This window comes from Vicugna pacos, chromosome 28, assembly GCF_048564905.1.
Source record: "Vicugna pacos chromosome 28, VicPac4, whole genome shotgun sequence".
NCBI classification, from domain to species: domain Eukaryota; kingdom Metazoa; phylum Chordata; class Mammalia; order Artiodactyla; family Camelidae; genus Vicugna; species Vicugna pacos.
Genome location: NC_133014.1, coordinates 6,170,323 through 6,191,703, shown reverse-complemented (window position 1 = coordinate 6,191,703; position 21,381 = coordinate 6,170,323). Strand labels below are relative to the sequence as shown.

Below are 21,381 nucleotides of genomic sequence, written 5' to 3'. Positions count from 1 at the left end.
CCATTCTCAAAGGGAGGGGAATTAGAATTCATCCTTTAAAAAAAATTGTTTTTTATGTTGTGTTAATTTCTGGTATGTAGCATAGTGATTCAGTTATAGATACATATATATTCCTTTTCATACTCTCTTTCAGTATGGGCTATTGTCAGATATTGAATGTAAGTCCCTGTGCTGTATAGTAGGGCCATGTTGTTTATCTGTTTTATCTACAATAGTATGTATCTGCAAATCCTGAGCTCATCTTTTGATGGGGAGCATTTCAGAGCATTTTGAATTCTCTGTTTTAAAATGACCATATCAATGTCCTTGCTATTTCACAAGAGGAAACCGAGGCCTGTGGAGGCAGGACTGCTCATCCACTCTGGCATAGGTGGCCAGACCGGGATGAGAACCTGTATCCTCTGGTAACCTGTCTGATGTTCCTTCAGCTAAGCTGTGCTGTCCCGATTCTCCTGCTACCCCAACCACTCTTCAGCTTCCAGTGGCAACTGTAAATGTGAAAAGAATATGCCTCGTAAGATGCCCTTAGCTCCTCCCCACAGAGACCCTCTATGGATAAACAGCCACTTTTTGTGGAATCGCATACTTACAGACTCATTATGACACCAATTATCCAAAACTCCAGCTGCTCTTAGCAGCCAGGAGAGCCTGCTGGTGCATCCATAACCCACTCTGGCCATTGCTTTCCAGCTTTATTGGGAATTATTTGATTTTATCAGCTTTTACTCCATTTAACTAAGTGCATTGGATTCAGAGAGCATCTTCTGTTTTCCCCATCAGCATGTTCTATTTACTCCTTAACCAAACTAGAGTTCTGGGGGCCAGTTAAAAGATGGCAGCCTTGGGATTAAACATCAGGAAAATATGCCAGTGTGGACATCTGTAAGGGATCATGGACAGTTTCCCATGGGATGCTGGAGAGGCTTGAGCCAAAGCATTGCCAGCCTGACTGGTCTGCATGCCAAGTAGATTAAAAGGAAGAACCCCCTCGTGATAATAGTTCATTTTCCCTCTTTTCATGGATTTTAACCTCATTCCTGATCTGGCTCACAGGCTCCCCATTCCTTCCTCGGGGGGCTCTTCCCGGGGGGTAGGGTGAGGAGGAGTCAGAAAAGTGACCCTATAAGGAAGGTTGTGAGTTCCTGAGCTTGACACTAAGCTGATTATGCGTGGCTCTGACCTTAAAGTGTACCATAGACTTTCATATCTGAGCTTCAGGGTAGACCACCACCCAAGGTCCAAGACTGGCTACATGGGACAAATTTAAATAGTACCATGGATTTCTCATCAGAAACGATGGAAGCATTCTGGTAAGGGCAGGATATTTTTTAAATGTCAAAAGAGAAGAACTGTTAGCCCAGAATTCTATATCCAGTGAAAACATCACTCAGAAATGAAGGTAAATGAAGATATTCTCAAATGAAGGAAAACTAAGAAAGCTTCTTCTCAAAAGACCTGTTCTGAAAGAATTACTAAAGGGAGTTTTTTCAGCAGAAAGGAAATGATACCAGATGGAAACTTAGGATATGAGATATAAAGAAATAGCAACAAAAAAGGTAAATATTTGCCTAAATATAATAGATATCTGACACTTGGGGGGAAGAAAACCATAATTTAACTTGATTCAGTGTATGTAGACCAGGTTCAGTGTTTGTAAAATAACTACAACAAAAAGGGAAGAAAGGTAAAGGAAACTATGAGGAGTAAAGTTTCCACATTCCGCTTGAGATGGTAAAATATTCTAAGTAGTCTCTAAAAGGATGTTTTTATATTATAATCCCTAAGTTAATTGCTAAAAACTGTATAAGAAATATAGTAAATAAAAACACAATAAAGAAGGCAGGAAATAAACTCAAAAGAAGGCAGGAAAGCAGAAATAGAAATAAACAAAAAAAATTAAAGAAATGAACAAACAAAAATTCAGAAAAAAGAAAACGAGTGGTAAAATGGTGTACCTAAATCCAAACATATAATTACATTAAATATAATGACCTAAACATGCCAACTATAAGACAGAGATCTTCAGAATAGATTTTTTTAGATGATATTACTATCATGCTGTCCACAAGACATTCACTTCATATATGATGATATATCTAGGTTAAAAGTAAGGCTATGGAAAATGGTATACTACATAAACTAATTGTAAAAAGCCAGAGTGGCTATATTACTATAAAATAAAGTATACTTCTGGCAAAGAAAATTACCAGGAATAAAGAGTCACATTACATAATCGTAAAGAATCAACTTACCAAGAACGCGTAACAATTCTAAATGTGTATACACCTAGCAACAGAACTTCAAAATACATAAAACACAACCTAAGGAACCATGACAAATATTTAATAGGCTTATCTCAGTAATAGAACTAGTAGGTAGAAATTCAGCAAGGATATAGAACTGAGAAACACGCTCAACCAACAGGATCTGCTTGACATTTGTAGAGAACTCCACCCAACATTAGCAGAATACACATTATTTTCAAGTACACATTAAACATTCACTAAGATAAATCAAATCCTGCTTCACAAAAAAAAAATGTAAAAAAGTCCAAATGAACTTAAATTAGAAACAGATAGCAGGGGTGGGGGAGATAGCATTTTTTTCACAGTACATTTCTAAGTATTCCAGGAGTTGATGAGGAAGCCTCAAGAAATATTAGGAAATATTTTGAACCGAACAAAAGTAAAATTATAACATATCAAAATGTGTGGGTTGCCACTAAAGTAGTGCCTAGAGGGAAAGCTATAGCATTAAATGCTCATAGTAGAAAAGAGAAGAGGTCTTAAATCAACAACTTAAGCTTCCGTCTTAAGAAACTAAAAATAAAAGAACAAAATAAACTCAAACCAAGAAGAATGACAATTATAGATATAAGAGCAGAAATCAATAAGATTGAAAACAAAAATAATAGAAAAAAAATCAATGAAACTAAAATGTGATTTTTTAAAAAATCAATAAAATTGGTATGCCTAGTGCAAGAATGACAAAAAAAGAAGTCATAAATTACCAGTAGAAGGAATTTTAAAAAGTAGATACCACTACACACCTTTTAGACATCAAAAGGACCATAAGGGAGTTCTATGAACAAGGGCACCTATATAAATTCAACAACCTAGATGGTATGAACCAATTACTCAAAAACTATAAGCTACCAAAACTCATACAAGATAAAATAGAAACCCTAAAGAGTCTATCACTAATAAGTAAACTGAATTTTTAAAAATCTTCTGAAAAAGAAATCTTCAGAACCAAGTAGTTCCACTGATGAATTCTGCCAGTTGTTACAAGAAGAAATAGCAGTTTTACAGTCTTGTCCAGAAATCAATGGAACAGAATAGAGAATAGAGAACACAGAAATAAAATCACATAAATTTGGCCAGTTGATGTTGTACAAAGGTGCAAATGTAGAAATGTCACAAGATTATACTATATAGCACAGGGAAATATATACAAGATCTTATGGTAGCTCACAGAGAAAGGAATGTGACAGTGAATATATATATATATATGTTTGTGTATAATTGAAAAATTGTGCTCTACACTGAAATTTGACACAACACTAAAATGATTATAAATCAATAAAAAATGTTAAATAAATTAAGTAATTTAAAAAGTAGAGTTGGAACAATTGGACAACCATATGCAAACAAATAAACTTGAGCCTAAACCTTACATGTTATTAAAATAACTCAAAATGGATCATAAGTCTAAAAATAAAATGTGTAAAACTCTTAGAAGAAAGCACAGGAGAAAATCTTCATGGCTTGAGGTTAGGCAAAGGGTTCTTCAATCTGACTCCAAAAGCACAATCCATAGAAGAAAGAAAAATAATGGTTAACTTGGGCTTCATCAAAAGCAAGAACTTTTAGTCTGTGAAAGACACTATTAGGAGCATTAAAAGGCAAGCTGGCAAAATATCGACAAATTGCATGTCTGATAGAGGACTTGTATCAGAATATATGACGAACTCTCAAAACTCAACAAGAAGGAAACAAACAACCCAATTTAAAAATGGCACAAGAGATGAACGAATGCTTCACCAAAACGAATATCCAGATGGCAGAAAAATACATGAAAAGATGTTTAACATCATTAGCCATTAGAAACATGCAAATGAAAACCCAGTGAGATAGCGCTGCACATCTCTTACAAGAGCCAAAAAAAAGTGCTGACAATACCAGCTCCCCAGGAGGGTATGGGACATCTGGATCACTCCTACGTTGCTAGAAAGAGGTAATATGGTACGGCCACCCTGGAAAACAGTTTGGCAGTTACTTAGAAAGTTAAACATACACTTGCCATAGGATCCAGCCATCCTATTCCCAGGTTACTTACTTCGGAGAGCTGAAAACTTATGTTCACCCCAAAACCAGTACTCTTACATTACAGCAGCTCTATTTATGATCACTGATGATACAATCTGAATCTCCAGGAGATAAATGGATAAACCAGCTGTGTTACATCCAAGCAATAGAAAACTCCTCAGCAGTGAGAAAGAAGGGGAGGTGTTGATAGGGGTGGCAACTTGGACAAACCTCAGAGACGTCTTGCTGGGTGGAAGGCAGCTCAGAAGGTTTCCTGCTGTGTGATTGGATTTATGTGGCATTCTAGGGAAGAGAACATGGTGCTGGGGAACAGAACAGGGGCTTCCCGGGGTTACAGATGTGGAGAGAATGAGGCTGTTTTTAGAGAGAACTGTTCTGCCTCTTGACTGTGATGATGGTTAGGTGAATTTATATACGTGCTGAAATTTCTAGAACTGTGCCCAAAAGAAAACATGAAGTTTACTGTATGCTCATTTTAAGAGTAAAAAAAATTAAGTTTTATATATCATCAGCATTAATTTTTCTAGGCAAATGGAATTAGGGTGAGACTCTTGCCTCTGAACCCCATCATCTCCCTGGTGATTCCTTGTAGCAGGTGTGGTTAGTGCTGACTTGGGGAGCACAGCCCCTACTGGGCAGGGTGCTGTGTTACTGTTGCTGAACATCCTACCTCCTCCTTCCTGTCTCGGCTCACTTCCCCCTAGGTTGGATCCCGCTCCCCCTTCTCCTGATGTCCCAGACTCACCCAAAAGCTGGGACCAGGTTGCCCAGTCTGGCATGTCAGGCACGGAGGTTGACCTCACTCACGTTGTCCACTCTCCTCTCGCTTTACTTCCTCATGTGTCCCGGACTCTCCTGTCAAACTTGCCCACTCAACTCTTCTGTGGACTGTCCTCCCCACCCTGCCCATGCACCCCCAGTCCACCTTGGGTGCAGCCCCTCCTGGAGGGTTTCCCTGCCCACCTTGTGGAGCTGATCCCCTTCCTCTGTGAACTCCCTTGGCCATTTGTCTAAATGCCCCCCCACCCCACACATGTCACATTGTACCTTGTGTCACAGCTCTATCTGTAGGCATTCCATCTCTTCCTCTCGACTCTAGCTTCTATGAATTGGGTGCCAAGACCTGGTCATTTTTGCCTCCTCCCTGTTACTTGATGGAATGCCTTGTGCACAGGAAAATGCTAATGAAAGGGTGTAGAAAGAATATCAAAGGCCATTCTTTCCTTTTTCTAATTGCCACAATCTGGGGAACCTTCAAATCGGCAGTGTTAGAAGCCCCTGCATTGCTGAGTGTGGGGCCTAGAAGCTGACCTGCCCTCTTCCCTGGAGGTCTGTCCATATTACACTCAACAAAAGGATCCTTGAATTCTCCCCTGTGGGTGACTTTCTGCCTCAGTCCCCACGATGTCCATCCAAATAGGCTACGTTGTGCTGTGGTAGCAATCAACCCCCAGGTCTCAGCAAACCTACATGTTCATCACAGGTTGGCTGGGCCTGAGCTGGAAGGTGTCCTCACTCAGGGACCCAGGCTGAGAGACTTCCTCTCTGACATTGCCAACGTAGAGGAAAGAATGTGACAGCCTTTACTCTGACTCTTCGTGCTTCTGCCTGGAAAATGCAATGCCTTTTAACCTACACTTCCTTGCCCAAAGCAAGTCATAAGGCCTGGCTTCAGCTCCAGGGGGGCAAGGAAGTGTGATCCTACCCCATCTAGAAGGAAACCGACAACCACAGATGACCCTGGCAGTGGGAAGGGCTGCTCCTCCCAGGAGCTGGAGCTGAGGTCACAGTCTTCCCTTGATTTTCCATAGCATCCCTCCCTGAATGCCAAGACTGTCAGCCTGGTAGCATGCAATGCCATTTTTCTGCAGTGTGTTTAGTTTCTGTGCTATAGACTCAAGCAGCTAGAATTCATCACGCTCGGTTCTGTGCTCCCAGAACACTGTGCCTGGCTCCCTGTGGATCCTGTCACAGGGGTTTTGGAAGGAGCTGTAGAAGGAGGTGGGAGAGTGCACTGCTTCACAGCATGGGAGCCAGCCTGCTCCACCACTTCCTAATCATGTGACATCAGCTGGTTATACAACCTCAGCTTCACCTGTGAAATGGGAATGATAACAGTACCTACCTAGAGGACGGTTGCAAGGATCAAAGGAAGGAATACATATAAGGACTTAAAACGTGCTATGTGTGTAACCAGTGTCCCATGAGGGACATCAGGAAAGATAACTTGGGATAAATAAGTTCATGTGTCTCATTTTTTTAGATTCCACATACAAGTGATATCATGTGATATTTGTCTTTCTCTAACTTATTTCACTTAGTATTATCATCTCTCTAGGTCCATCCATGTTGCTGCAAATAGCATGAGTTCATTCTTTTTTATGGCTGAGTAGTATTCCATTTTGTCTGTGTGTACACCACAACTTCTTTATATAGTCATCAGAGCAGCGTTATTCTTAATACCCTCAAACTGAAAACAACCCAGTGAAATACTAGTCAGCAGTCAAAAGGAATGAAATATTAATAAATGCAACAACATGAATGAATCACAAAAACATTATGCTAAGTAAAAGTCAAAGACTCTGTGCTATCTGATTCCATTCAAGTCACATTCTAGAAAAGGCGAAACTATGGGGACAGCAGACCGGTGGTCACCTGTGGCCGTGGTCCAGGGGAGGTCAACACCAAAGACACAGGGGAAAACCTTTGAGAATGAAAGAACTGTTTTACATCTGAGTTTTGGTGGTGGTTACACAATTACCAAAATTCATCAAACTGCCTACTTAAAATAGATGGATTTTATTGAACATAAACAATGCCTTAAAGGAAAAAACAAACCCATAGGCTGTTTGTTTAAGTGTCTCTCAACCTGTTTTCCCCATGCCTTATGTGGTGGTATCGGGACCTGCCAAACAGCCCTCCTTCTTGGAATAAGGTCATTCAAGGCTCTTTTTTTCTCTCTTGCCTCAGAGCTGCGGCCCCAGCTGACACTGACCGATTTCCAGTGGGCACCATAGTGTGTCCCAGGCGGAGGCTGACGGAAACCAGCTTGTGTTCCTGTCACTAATGATATAAGCCTTCATCATCGTTGTCTCTGCCAGGCCGTGTTCGCTGTCATCACACCCATTGAAGAGGAGAACAGAGTCATAACGAGCCGGTTGTTATGGGCTCACAAATAATTCATAATGGGCAAACTAGGACAGGAACAGAGCTTTTTTTGGCTAAGGAGGTTGCATGTCACTCTTCAAATCTAGGCCAAAAAATTATTTATAATGCATAGACAGTCACTGAGAAAGTTAAAAGGTTCCTTTCTTCTCTCCCCTGTGTTTGAACACCATGCTTTTTACCTTGGACTTGCAAAAAGGCATCTCAGCGTCTTCCTGCTCCACCTGCAGTCAGTCGGTGACTGAGGGAGCGTGTGTGAGGATGGTGACTGGGCGAGGCGTGAGGCCTTTGTAGAAGCCCCAAAGGACTTCAGATCCTCCCGAAAATCCAAGGAGAGGTAGGAAGGAGGGAAAAGTCAGGGAAAGGAAGAGACCCTTAGGTAAGGGGGGCAGCCACACACTGTGGGTGAGCTTTGAAGAAGCGCCTCAGATATTATCAGGAAACAGCCCAAACTGGGATGTAGTCAGCAAAAGAGGGCTTGTAAATGGGTGTGCTGAGATAAAGACAGGTTGTGTGTAATTAGGCAGCACAAACAGGACGGTCTTGGCCACCGTGGTGTCCAGGGAAAGGGTATCTGGGACATGTGCTGATGTCTCCAGGGACTGCTTGGGGAAGCAGAGTCTGAGTTGATACTGACCCCTGTGGATATTGGTACCGTCCCCAAGGGAGGTGAGACCCTCTGCGGAGAACCTTTTGAGTTGTCACCAGCCACCAGCCACCAGCATCCCATCCTGTTCCCATCACACACTGGCCGGTGGCCTCCCAGTGGGTGGTTAGCAGCCCAGAGCAACTAACTTCCGGGCCCCCAACTTCAGCGCCCCCAGGTGCCTGGGCCAGCAGGCAGACCATGTTTGAGGGGCCCTGCAGCTGTAGCCCCTGTTCTCTCTCACTGAGCTGACTTTCTGGAACAAGTCCATCTGGAGTGAATTTGGGAGGCTGGGGGTCAGCTTTCCCAGCCCTGGGTCACCTTTGAATTTGCTGGCTGTGGGGGAGGGGCTGGCCTGTGCTGTGTCATTAAGGACCAAGGCCTCTGGGCGGTGCTGCGTTCCAGACTTCCCAGGCGGGGGGGGTGCAGGAGCCTGGGGGGCTCTTTGTCTCGTACAGCAGCCCTAATAGCTATGATTTCCTATCCGAGTTCCCAGGATCCTGGGGTTCCTCAGAGCCTCAGTGGCTCAGGAAGAGATCTCCTCCTCTCGAACCGAGCAGTTCCACTTTCTTCTCTTCTGTAGGCGTGTAATATAGTATGCCTTTAAAAAAAAAAAAACAAACCTCTTTTTAGAGCAGTTTTGAGTTCACTGCAAAATTGAGTGGAACGTACAAAGATTTTCTGTGTACCCCTGTCCCTGCACACACACAGCCTCCCCTGTTATCACAGAGTGGTCCATCGTGCAGCTGATGAAGTGCATTGACACATCCTGGTCCCCGCAAAGTCCAGGGTCTACATTAGGCTTCCCTCTTGGTGTTGCACATGCTGTGGGTTTGGGCAAACGTGTGGCATGCACTGACCATGGCAGTATCACACAGAGTGATTTCCTGGTCCTAAAATTCCTCCGTGCTCCACCTTCACCCCTCCCCGCCTCAGCCCCTGGCCGCCGCTGATCACTCTACTGTTCCTGTAGCTGTGTCTTTTCCAGAACGTCCTAGAGTTGCAATCCTACAGTCTGCGGGTTTTCACATTGGCTCTGTCACTTCGTAACATGCATTGAAGTTTCCTCCATGTCATTTTGTGAAGGGTTCAGCTACATTTAGCAGCTTGCAGTCCCTGTCATGTTGGTCCTAGACTATGTACGGCTTGTAGATGGTTTTGTAGGGTGTTCCTGGACTCGCCAACAGAATGATGAGCTCTGGGCCAGCAGCGAGGACATATGTCCTGGGTGGCACTGGCTCTCTACTGAACACTCAGGACACCTGGCTGTCCATTGTGACTTGGCACCAGAGACTGGGTGCTCCAGGTTGAAGGGACATGGTTTGGATCTCAGGATGGGTAAGAGCAAACCCCTCTGGGCTGTTTATCTTGATAAACAGCATGTCCATTCTTCTCCGAATGTTCCAGCTCTTTGGAGTCAGAGGAGCAGAATCTGGGTCCAGAGCTGAACTGTACGCTTTCACATCTGAGTCAGGACTTACCAATGCTGTCTCTTGTTGTGGCCAAGAATCCAGCATAACATTTTTCTGTCCCAGTTACTCAGCTCAGAAATGTGCAAATGTGACTTTCCCAGAAAAAGTTTTGCTAAGATGACCTCAGCCGAACACACTCTGATAGAGAGTACCTCCATTCTGTCCTAAAGCCTTTACCCGGTGGACTGTTCCAGTAACCTGTGCATTTGGTGTTTCCAGAGCATCTCGAAACAAGTCTGAGAAGAAGCGTCGGGACCAGTTCAATGTTCTCATCAAAGAGCTCAGCTCCATGCTCCCTGGCAACACACGGAAAATGGACAAAACCACCGTGCTGGAAAAGGTCATCGGATTTCTGCAGAAACACAATGGTAAAGGTTACACTTCTCTCCATTTTTCTCCCATTTCTGCCCTTTCCACTTGGTGATGACTTCATCACGTTGGTCTTCCTAATTGGTTCTGTCTCCCCAGCAAACCCTATCCCCTTGGTCGTAGTTTTCCTCTTTCCAAGGCACTCCATCCTCTATAAAACCCCATCTCCCGTAGGTTTGGGACAGGACACTCACCTCCCAAATTGCCTTATTAGCCAGAGGAGAGGATCCAGAGCAGGCTCACAGGGGGGCACCCAGCCCAAGTAACTCGCACTAACAATGGAAGTGTCTTTTTTTAAAATTGAAGTAGAGTCAGTTTACAATCTTGTGTCAATTTCTGGTGTACAGCATAATGTTTCAGTCATCCATATACGTACATATATTCCTTTTCATAGTCTTTTTCACTACAGGTTACTACAAGATATTGAATATAGTTCCCTGTGCTATACAAAAGAAACTTGTTGTTTATCCATTTTGTATATAGTAGTGTGTATCTGCAAATCTCAAACTCCCAATTTATCCCTTTCAACCCCCTTTACTCCTTGGTAACCATAAGTGTGTTTTCTATGTCTGTGAGTCTATTTCTGTTTTGTAAAAAAGTTCATTTGTGTCTCTTTTTTTAGATTCCACATATGAATGATGTCATATGATATTTTTCTTTCTTTTTCTGATTTACTTCACTTAGAATGATGATCTCCAGTTCCAACTATGTTGCTGCAAATGGCATTATTTTATTCTTTTTAATGGCTGAGTAGTATTCCATTGTGTGTCTAATTGTGTGTGTGTGTGTTTATTATAGCCTTCCTAGTTAGCAAGAAATGATATCTCATTGTGGTTTTGATGTGCATTCCCCTAATGTGTGATGGTGGTGACCTTTCCTGGGCTTATTGGCCATTTGTATATCTTCTTTAGAGAATGTCTACTCAAATCCTTTGCCTATTTCTAATTGGATTATTTATCTTTTTGCTGTTGAATTATGAGAGTTCTTCAGACATTCTGGATACTAGACCTTTATCAGAAACATAATTTGCAAATATATTCCCCATTCTTAATGATTCTTAAACACAGAAGTTTTAAGTTTGATGAAATCCAATGTACCATTTTGTTGTTAGTGGTGGTTTCTTATGCTTTAGGTATCATATCTAAGAAACCACTGTCTATGAAGGTCATGAAGATGTACTTCTGTGTCTTCTAAGAGTTTGATCATTTTAAGCTATAAATTAAGCATTTAGATACAAGCTATAGGTTGAACATTTGGAGATTTGATCCATTTTGTTTTAATTTTTTTGTATATGGAGTGAGGTAGGGAGTCAAAATTCATCCCTTTTATATGTGAACATTCAGTTATCCCAGCTACTCTTTTTTTTTAATTTTTCAGTACTTTATAAAGATGTAACACACAAACAGAAAATACACAAATCATAAAAGTGTGGTTGAATTAGTTATCTCAAAGTGAATAGAGCCAGGAAACCAACACCTCGATCAAGAAATAGAAGTTTCCCCAACTTAATAGAAGCTTACCCCTCCTAACTTACCTTGGCTTTTCCCCGAAGGTAATCTCCGTTCTGGCTTCTAATACCAGAAACCGGTTTTGTCTGTTGAGACCTTATTCAGATGAACTCATACATTGTGAACATGATGTTTGTGTGACTAATCCGTGTCCTTCCAGTGCTCTGGCTAGCTCCTTTTCATTGGTATCTAATATTCCATTCTATGAATTTACCACTTGAATCTATCCTTGAATTTGTGTCTTTCTCAAATCATCCTGTCTCCATTTTATTCTCCTTCAAACCTTTTTACATTTTAGCATTGCCCATCCTGTACTACCCTGTGGATGGTACAAAGAAAATGAAGAATATTTAAAAGGGTTTAGGAACTATTAACAAGCAAGAGGAACTGAAATTATTTTTTGCCTTAACCATGACACCAAACATATTAAAGTCAGAAGTGTCAGTTATTGAGGAGATAATTACAGTTCTTCTGTGCTTACAGTGATGCTTCTCTGTCACTGAACATTTTCCTAGACAAGATGATTTCATGGAAGAGGGCACAGCTGGGACACTTTCTAAAGTTTCATTATACTTGTTATTCTTTTACTATGTAATAATTGTATATACCTATTAATATGTGACAGTAATGATATATCGTCTTTTTTTTCCCCAAAGCTGCCCAGGGGAGAGTAAAGAATATGTTAATTGCTTTTGTGAAAAGTCAGGGAAGAACAATCAAGCAGAATTGGAATAAAGTATTGCAGCAGTATTTGATTGCCCCAATAATTTAATCAGAATGGTTATATTTCCTAAATAATGATTTAACCAAATGAAATAGCAGGTTGGTTTGATTACCAAGATATTGTGCGCAAATGACTCAAATTAGGTCAGTGACACTGAGAAGCAGGACAGCTGTTAAATAGGACAGCTGGGATCAAGTTCATCAGTGTGACATTTATGCTGGGTTCTGTCCACTGTGGAATTACTGAACTGTCAAATCTGAGATCTGGGAAGGATCAGTCAGCAGAAATGCAGCCTCCTCCTAACACTGGGAGCCCCTGTGTCCATCTCGTCTTTGTTGTAAGACTAAGACCTACTGCACAGAGTCCACTTAAAGGCAGCCAGTTCTCACCTATCCTTATCCCACACTGAGAAGATTCTATATTCAAAAGAAAATAGAAAATCCATGACAGACTTTATGGAGAAAGATAGTGATTGGACCAACATTTGGATTAAAGCAAAAAACAAAAACAAACAATAACTTTTCTTATAATCCAAATGGACATGAAGTCCCAAGGCACCTGCCATGGGGTGGAGGGTAGCACAGTCATTCCGGGCTTCCCTTGAGCCAGGAAGGCATTGTTCTAAGGGCTCTAGAGAGTAACTCCTCAGAGCATAACTCATCTGAGCCTCACAGCAGCCCTTTGAGTTAGTACCACTTCTCAAATGAGGCAACTGAGGCACAGAGGTGTAGGACCACTAGCATCAGACAGCCAGGATGGTGCAGAACCTAACCAGACCTTCTGTCTCCAGAGCCCAAGTTAACATGACACCATACTGCTTCTCCACAAGAGGTGATTCATGGGGGTCTTCCAGATCCTGATGTCACAGCTGCACTGCAGCTGTCCTTTAGCCTATAGGCTATGGGTTCTCACCTTTGGCGGCCCCTTAGAATTGTCTGAGGAGCTTTTTAAAATGCATATAACTATAGCAGCACTATTTACAATAGCCAAGACGTGGAAGCAACCTAAATGTCCATCGACAGATACTTGGATAAAGAAGTTGTGGCGTGTGTGTGTGTGTGTGTGTGTGTGTACACACACACATATACACAATGGACTACTACTCAGCCATAAAGAAGAATAAAATAATGCCATTTGCAGCAACATAGATGAATCTAGAGATGATCATACTAAATGAAGTAAGTCAGGCAGAGAAAGACAAATATCACATGATATCACTTATATGTGGAATCTAAAAAAATGAGACACATGAACTCATTTACAAAACAGAAAGACTCGCAGACATAGAAAACGAACTTATGGTTACCAAAGGGGAAAGGGAGAGGAGGGATAAATTAGGAGTTTGGGATTAGCAGATACAAAATACTGTATATAAAATAGATAAACAACAAGATCCTACTCTATAGCACAGGGAACTACATTCAATAGCTTGTAATAACTTATAATGAAAAAGAATATGAAAAGGAATATATACAATATATAACTGAATCACTATGCTGTACACCAGAAACTAACACAACATTGTAAACCAACAATACTTCCATAAAATAAATAAATTAAATAAATACATTTAAAAATGCGCATTACTGGATGACACCTCACAGATCCACACATGAGACTTTCCAGGGGTGGAACCCAGCTTGTGAGCTGGAGCAAGCTGATACCAGCTTTCAAAAAATAATTATTAAATTTCCAGGAGTTTTTGCAAGCCAGTTGACATGAAGTTGGCAGCTTGAAAATCAGCCATGGTCTGAGTGTTTTACACCATAGAGACGGGCAAACACTGCTTGTTGCAGGGGTGGAGAGCCCTGACCAGCACACCCCTGGGTCAGACCTAGGCAGCAGTGTTCTTCAAGCTGCCCAGGTGATTGCAGGGCGCAGCCAGGGTGAGGAACTGTGGATTTAGACAGGCTTCGTGCCTTAACGCTGCAGGAAGACCACGTGGTACGTCAGGCACAGTGATTAGGTCCGGGGGATCACTTTAATTATTTAGCTCTTTTCTCAATAATCTTTCAAGCATCCTTATTTTCTCCCTTGGGAGATCAACCTTGATCCTGGAATGCATGCTTTTTCTCTTTGAAGTCATCCAAAGCTAAAGGAGACTCTGACTGTGTCTCTCCGTAGAGAAGCATTGTGTTGTCAGTTTCTGTGACAAGGAGGAACCCCTCAATGATGTGAATAGCAGGCATATTGGACAGCTGTATCCACATCCTTCTAAATGTCACTTCTCTAGGACCAGGCTGACCTGTGTGCTCTCTTCCTCCCGTGCGAGTCTCAAGCTGATTTAATGTCATCTTCTCCCAACGTCACATCCCGTTCCTCATCCAAGCCCCTTCAGTATGTCTGCCTCTGTGGGTGTGGGTGGGGTGGAGACAGCTGCAGAACCAGGAGAAGTGTCCCTGTTGGACAGAGTAATAGTTACCCCGCCCAGCAGAGTTTCTGCCTCGTTTTCCAGACTCTTCCTTGACCATGTATAGCCCAGAGTCAGACTGCTTACTCATGTATCACAGGAGCTGTTGGGAGGTGGGCATTCTAAGGCATAACTACGGCTTACACTATAGGATAGTAGACTTTGAGGTTCAGCTGTTAATTGCCATATTTCCCTGAAAAATTGCTCCCAGGTTGCTGTGTTTCCCTTTCTGTTGAGAAACCACTTGGACCACATTTCTTTGCTAGTCCTGCCCTGTCACCTGCAGCTTATGGTCTTGGTCCCATCAGATGCCAGGGGAGATGTGATTATAACACTGAAATCTATTTCCCAGTTTAACTTGCTTTGAGACGTTATATCTAACGTAATTTTTTAAAAATATGCTGTGAATGGAGTCTTAGCTTGCAAGGGCTATAATCAAATCGTTGAAAATCAAAGTGAACGGAAAACTCACAAAAAAAAAAGAAAGAAAATCAAAGTGAATGAAACAGCAGCTTGCAGAATTGTTATGCTGCTGTTTCAAAAAGGATCCAGTCACATCAAAAGACCCGAACATTACTTCTGTAAAAGAAATAGATCTTTCATTTTCCTTCACCATGGAGTTGGATGAACCTTGTCTGAATCAGATTTGGGCTGCCAGAAAGATTCTTCTCCTGGACAACCTAGTTTGATCCTCATGGTCAAAACAATTTTATCATGAGCGTCTGTATTGGGAAAAGGGAGAGGGCATTTACGGGCTTAACTGATGAGCATGGCTTCGGTTCATCTCCTTCCTAAGTGGTCACACGGTGGCAACCATTTGTCTGAGGATCTGGGAATTTCACCCTCTCCTCCTTGCCTCGCCCCCCTACCCCATACCCTCAAGGAACACTGGTCAGATTTGAGTGCAGCACCCTGCCTCTGCTTCCCAGGATGCCTTTCACTGTGTGCAGCCTCTGGCCACAGTGGCCCCAGCTGCGAGGGGTCCCCACACTGGGCCTGGCTGGTGGCCCTCATCAGTGCTGTTGGTTGACCGCCTGCCGGACACGGTTTCTTTCCTGAGTTTCTTCCTGTGTTCCGTGACCAAGAGCTGTCAGCAGCTCTTGTGTGCTCCTTTAAAATCACCAAAGACAAAAATCCAGTTCTGTATGACAGCAACAATTGTTCTTTCTGAAATTGAGAAGGAGGAACCCTTCCCCGCAGAGCCAAGCATTGCAGGGAACGTTGGGTGGCTGACCTCAGGCAGGTTTACAGAGTCACATGTGGGACTCAGTCCTTCACAGCATCCTCATTCACGAGTAACCACTGAAGTCATTCCGATTCCTCCACTCCAGTGTCAGGACGCGTTCTCCAAGCTCCATGCCGAGAAACTACGCACAACACAAGGTCAATGGAGAAAGACTTTAAATGTCTCTCCAGTTTAGAGTTTATAGATGATCTGCCTGAACAATTCACCTCTTCTAAGAAGTTGTTGAACAGAGTATGATTCACTCTGAGACAAGAGATAAATCATAAGTACTCAGGTTCTTCCTAGCACCAAGAAAATAATCGCTTAAAAACCTCTTACTCCATAAAGTGGAGTAAAACGTTGGTTAGGTAGTTAGATGGAGGATAAACTGGAGAAAAAACCAATATATTCAGATAGAACACTTGTGCTACCTGTAATGATCCCATCAGAGATATTTTAGTAATAAAACACTCTTTCAGAAAGGCAGAAGTACTGGGGTAATTAAGGAGCCCTGTGTAGATCCATGACGATTGAATTTACAAAAAGAATGTTTTTGGAACAAGGTAGTTACATGAAACAGGCAAAGTATAGATGAACCCCAAAAGGTTTTGGGTAGAGTATATGCTGGCCTTAAAAGCAACTAAGTAACATGTATTTGTATGGTTACCTTCCGTAACTAGAGATGTGGACAGATACATGACCATCTGCATGGATACAGTAGGTTAGGGACCACACGCCTAAGATGATTCCGAAATTTTGAAAATCCCAGGTCTTTAAAGCGTTTTGTTTCACCTTGACCACGAAGAAGCAGCTTAAGCGTGGCCCCTCCGCCCCTGTGCTTGCTCCCGTTGCCTTGATGGGTGGCTACTACCTGACTCCAGCCACCGCTGATGGACTGGGTCATGTAGGAGTTCAAGGGCATGGAGTGACTGCTAATAGCAGGCACCCAGTGCACAGGGCGGGGCACTCTCCTCCCAGACGCCTCATTAAACGGGTGTGAAAACATCACGAGATGTTTTTTTAGGCCCATTATATCCTAAATTCCCAGTCCTTGGAAATCAGAGTAACAGATTTCCTTCTCTGGGCTTCTTTAAGTAAATTACTCACTTACACAAAATTACATAGAAATAACATGCACTTTGTTTATTAATTCCAATTTCTAGGTACCTTTGAATCTAAAAGCTTATTTGTGGTTTTTTTTTTTTTCTAGAAGTCTCAGCACAAACGGAAATCTGTGACATTCAGCAGGACTGGAAGCCTTCCTTCCTCAGTAATGAGGAATTCACCCAGCTGATGTTGGAGGTGAAATGCACTCTTCAAATTAGCTTAATGGGCTGCAAATTAAAAAATAGTTGCTTGTTCTGGATAAGACCCGGTGCCCAAAGTAAACTTGGGCTTCTTGACCCTGGAAAGAGGCGGGTGGGAAGAGATAGGCTGTTGAAACTCTGCCTGCAGTTGCTTATGTTTTTGGCTGCAGAATTGGGCGGTAGAAGCGAGAATCCCTGGACTTAATGGGAGGGTGTACTGTTGCCATGGTGACCACAGGGCGGGCCCAACCACAGGACACCAAGTGAAGTCAGAGAGCCAGGCAGGGGCAGAGTTGCAGGTGGGGAGAAAGAGGGGAGGAGGGAGGAAGATTCCATCTCTGCACTGCATTATGGAGGCTATAATGCCATGATTCTATTTTTTCCCTTAGTAGGACACATTTTGAAAGCAAAAGCCTTCTTTTAAAATTATGCTTTCAACTTGAGCTCGTATTCCATCGACATAACATGTGGGTATCAGCTATAAGTGCCCGTGCCCCACCACCCAGCACGCGCTCTCTCTGTGCCGAGAAGGATGCTCACATGTCTTCCTCCGGAAAGTTAGGTGCCCGCGCCCATCTGCTGGCCTGTATTTGAGGAAATCTGGCTGAGCTGGGTGCATGGCCTTCCCCGACGTCATGTTTCTATATGAGTGAAACCTCTCGGTATAGATGAGGCTAAGTTTCTGCAAAAAAAAAAAAAAAAAAAACATTGGGCTGGTGCTGACATCCAAACCGGGGATGAGGCCGGGAGTGAACAGACATGTCGGTGGACGGAGAGAAAGCTCCAGACATGTCGTGTCTGAGCCCTGGAATTAGAAGAAGAAAACTGGGACAGATGAGTTCAGCGAAGGGAAATTAGGCACTGGCTATGTCAGTGGTTCCTGGCAGGGCTTTAGAGAGAGGCTCCTTGGGACCTGTCTTTCTGTATCTCATCTTATGTGCCTATATAAGACTGATGTAAACTTTAATTTACATAGATTAACTATGCAGAAAACAGAAAGTCCTGGAGTAAGAAAATGCCAGAATGAAGATGTCCAAATATTATGAAATATAAACGCATTAATGAACATTTGCATGAAATGAAAGATACTTAAATCTGCACGTGAACTATATTTAAAGGAAATACAGAACATTCTCCAGAAGCAATGCATTTTAAGTATGTTAAATTTAGAGCAGCTTGTGAAATGTAATGTTGAATTCATGCATCATTATGCTACTTCACATAAATTGTTTTATCTCTTAATTCTTAGGGAAAAGTAGTTAAAATGCAGAACCCTGTAGCACCCAGCCTCTTTGTAAGAGCCTGGAGCCCAACCTTTTTTTTTTTCCCCAATGAGTTTCAGGGTATACAAAGTATTTGAGGAAACAAGACTTTTATAAAGTTAAAAAAAATGTATAAAAGTTTGGGCAGAAAGACAAAACTGAGTCTTAGGAGACTAGAATTTCTAGAAAAAGATTTTAGATTTGTATGGAGATGCTTTATGCCCTGTTTCCTGCTCCTGGTGTGGACTTCTTAACTCGAATCTAGAGGAAATCATGCTAGATGAGTGAATTGGACCCCATGTTAAGCCTGTGTAACAATCAGGCCTTCTGGGTGAATTGCAGCTTTGAGGCATCTGGGAAACGCACCAACTAGTACTTTTGATTTATCTCGGACTCTTTTAGGCTTTTGTTCCAACCTGTTGGTCTTCAGTAGACACAGACCTGGTGATGGGCGGCCGGAGCCACCTGTACCTTCCCTGTGATGGTCCCCACGGGGTGATGCTGTCATGTTCCACTATGCAACTTCTCCATAGTGTATCACAGGCCAGCCGCACGAACCCCTCGTTTGCTCAGAGCCAATTCAGGGAACATGAGGATGCCAGGTCTTTGTAACTAGGAGCTTCCCTTTTTGAATGAGGACAGAGCCCAGGACAGAAGCCGACAGGCCCCAGGGAACTGCCCTGCTGGTGCCGTCTGGATGGGAAGCCCTCCGTCTTCCCTGTTCTCTGACGAAGATGGTGACTACAAGCACTGGAGCCAGTCAACTCAAAAGGGGGAAAGCTCTTATTGACGGGCAGTTGGGGAGTGTGTGGTATTTCTGAATTTTATTTAGAAAAGCTGCAGCTGTCCTTTCTCTTAGCCCAGAAGTTGTCCCGGAGAAGACAAGAAAACATTCCATAAGAACCAGGAATTAGCAGGAAGGGATGGTTTCATTGCCCTCTGGGGCGTGGCAGATGTGAAATGCAGCCTGTTATGGTGTCTCTGGTGTCCATGAAGCTCCTGCCGAAGTCCCGGTTGCACTGAGAGGGGCACATCACTTTTCCATCATGTTCTATTGAGTCATTCTCAATTGCTGCCAGTGGGACTTCTGAAGCCACAGCGAGCGTTCTTAAAGCAGTGACTCAGTGCAGTTCTCGTGCATTTGATGGAAAATGCCAGTGAGCTGGTGCGCGTTGTCTTCCATCTATAAATAACCTTCAGCTTTTTAACACCCACTTGCCTTACACTTTCGACAGGGGCATGGGCTCACTGTGCAAGAAGATCGTTTGTATTGCTTCTCCTTTCCCCGATATTCTAATCTGCTTTTCCCAAAATGGCCCAGCTAGCATCATCAGGAGTGCTCCCACCTCTTCAAAAAAATTCACCTTCAGGAGCACTGCAAATACGATTTTTTTTTAATTTTAGAAAAATACTCGAGGGGTAAAGAAACAAAAGTCACTAGGATGTACCTCTGTGCTCACCATGAGCCATGAATCTCATCCCGAATTTCTCCATCTCGGCACTCTTGGCATTTTGGACCTGATAATTCTTTGTTTTAGGGGCATCCTTTGTTCTAGAGGTGGGATGTTTCAAAGCATCCTCGGCCTCTGACCACTAGATGCCAGCAGCACCCACCCAGAAGTGACAACCAAAAGTGTCTCCAGACATTGCCAGGTGTCGTCAGGTGGGGCAAAATTGCCCCCAGTTGAAAAACATGGGTATAATCCAAGAAGATGAGGTCTGCTTAAGAAATGTGCTTTAAGAGATTTTTTTCAGTCTTCATCCTGCAATACATAAATGTTAAATGATAGGTGACCTGTGTTAGTTTCCTGGTGAAATGAACTCTCTCCCACTTTGGCACGGGGGTAACGGCGCTGCCCTGGCCCACATGGGACACTGTGGCTCCTGCTGCCGTCCGCTTAGCCACACCCTCCTCACCTGGGAGAATTCGTGCCCTTTTGGCTGCGCAGATGCTCAGTCACACCCTGGGGGGATCTAACTGAGTGCATGTAAAATGTCTCCAGAACTTTCTAAGCACATATTTCAGTTTGAGGATTTCTCCTCCCTAAAGTGGAAAACTTCCCACTCTTGGGGAAGATGGTATTTCAATGACACAGTCAGTGAAACAACAGTGGTAGTTAACAGTGACGGTCAGCCTGAGCACATTCTGCCCTCAAAGATTTGTTTTTGTGAGATGGGCTCTGTGTTTTATCTCTCCCATCTCATCTGTGCACCCGGATAGCCAGTTACCAGTATGACCCCACTCTCTGCTGAATGTAGTCTGAATTTTAGACATCAGCCTTCACATGTGTCTTAAAAGTGGTTCCAGTGCTTGTAGTCACCATCTTCGTCAGAGAACAGGGAAGACGGAGGGCTTCCCATCCAGACGGCACCAGCAGGGCAGTTCCCTGGGGCCTGCCGGCTTCTGTCCTGGGCTCTGTCCTTATTTAAAAAGGGAAGCTCCTGGTTATGAAGACCTGGCATCCTCACATTCCCTGAATTGGCACTGAGCAAAGGAGGGGGACGTGCAGCTGGCCTAGGATATACTATGGAGAAGTTGCATAGTGGAACATGACAGCATCACCCCGTGGGGACCATCACAGGGAACGTACAGGCAGCTCCGGCCGCCCATCAACAGGAAAGTGTTAACAAGCATCTGATAAGGAATCTGGAAACCAAACAGCCAGCATGTCTGTGAGAAATCACTGACGGTCTGTATCTTTTCATTTATACCACGGGCACCTGGAGCAATGTGTTTTGCATCCAGCAGGCGCTCAGTAAAAACCTCTAAACAAATGGATTTTTCAGACATTCTGAAATGTCTGAAATGCAGTCAGCCCTGTGTGTCTGTGGGTTTCACATCCGTGGTTGGCAGAATCCAGGATGCGCAGAGCCTGGGGCGACTCTCAGAGACTTGAGCATCCTTGGATTTGGGTACCTGCAGGGGTCCTGGAACCAACGCCCCATGAAGACGAGGAACGACTGT

General features: G+C 43.2%; 1 protein-coding gene across 9 annotated transcripts in view; it reads left to right on the top strand.

Moving 5' to 3' along the window:
* The window catches only part of NPAS2 (neuronal PAS domain protein 2), a 133,680-nt gene that overhangs the window by 66,572 nt on the left and 45,727 nt on the right, over positions 1–21,381 (top strand). For all 9 annotated transcript variants that reach the window (XM_072951313.1, XM_072951310.1, XM_072951309.1 and 6 more), the window contains exons 3-4: positions 9,831–9,979; positions 17,058–17,149. In XM_072951313.1, coding sequence (XP_072807414.1) covers positions 9,831–9,979; positions 17,058–17,149 — 241 coding nt within the window. The remainder of the gene's footprint in view (positions 1–9,830; positions 9,980–17,057; positions 17,150–21,381) is intronic.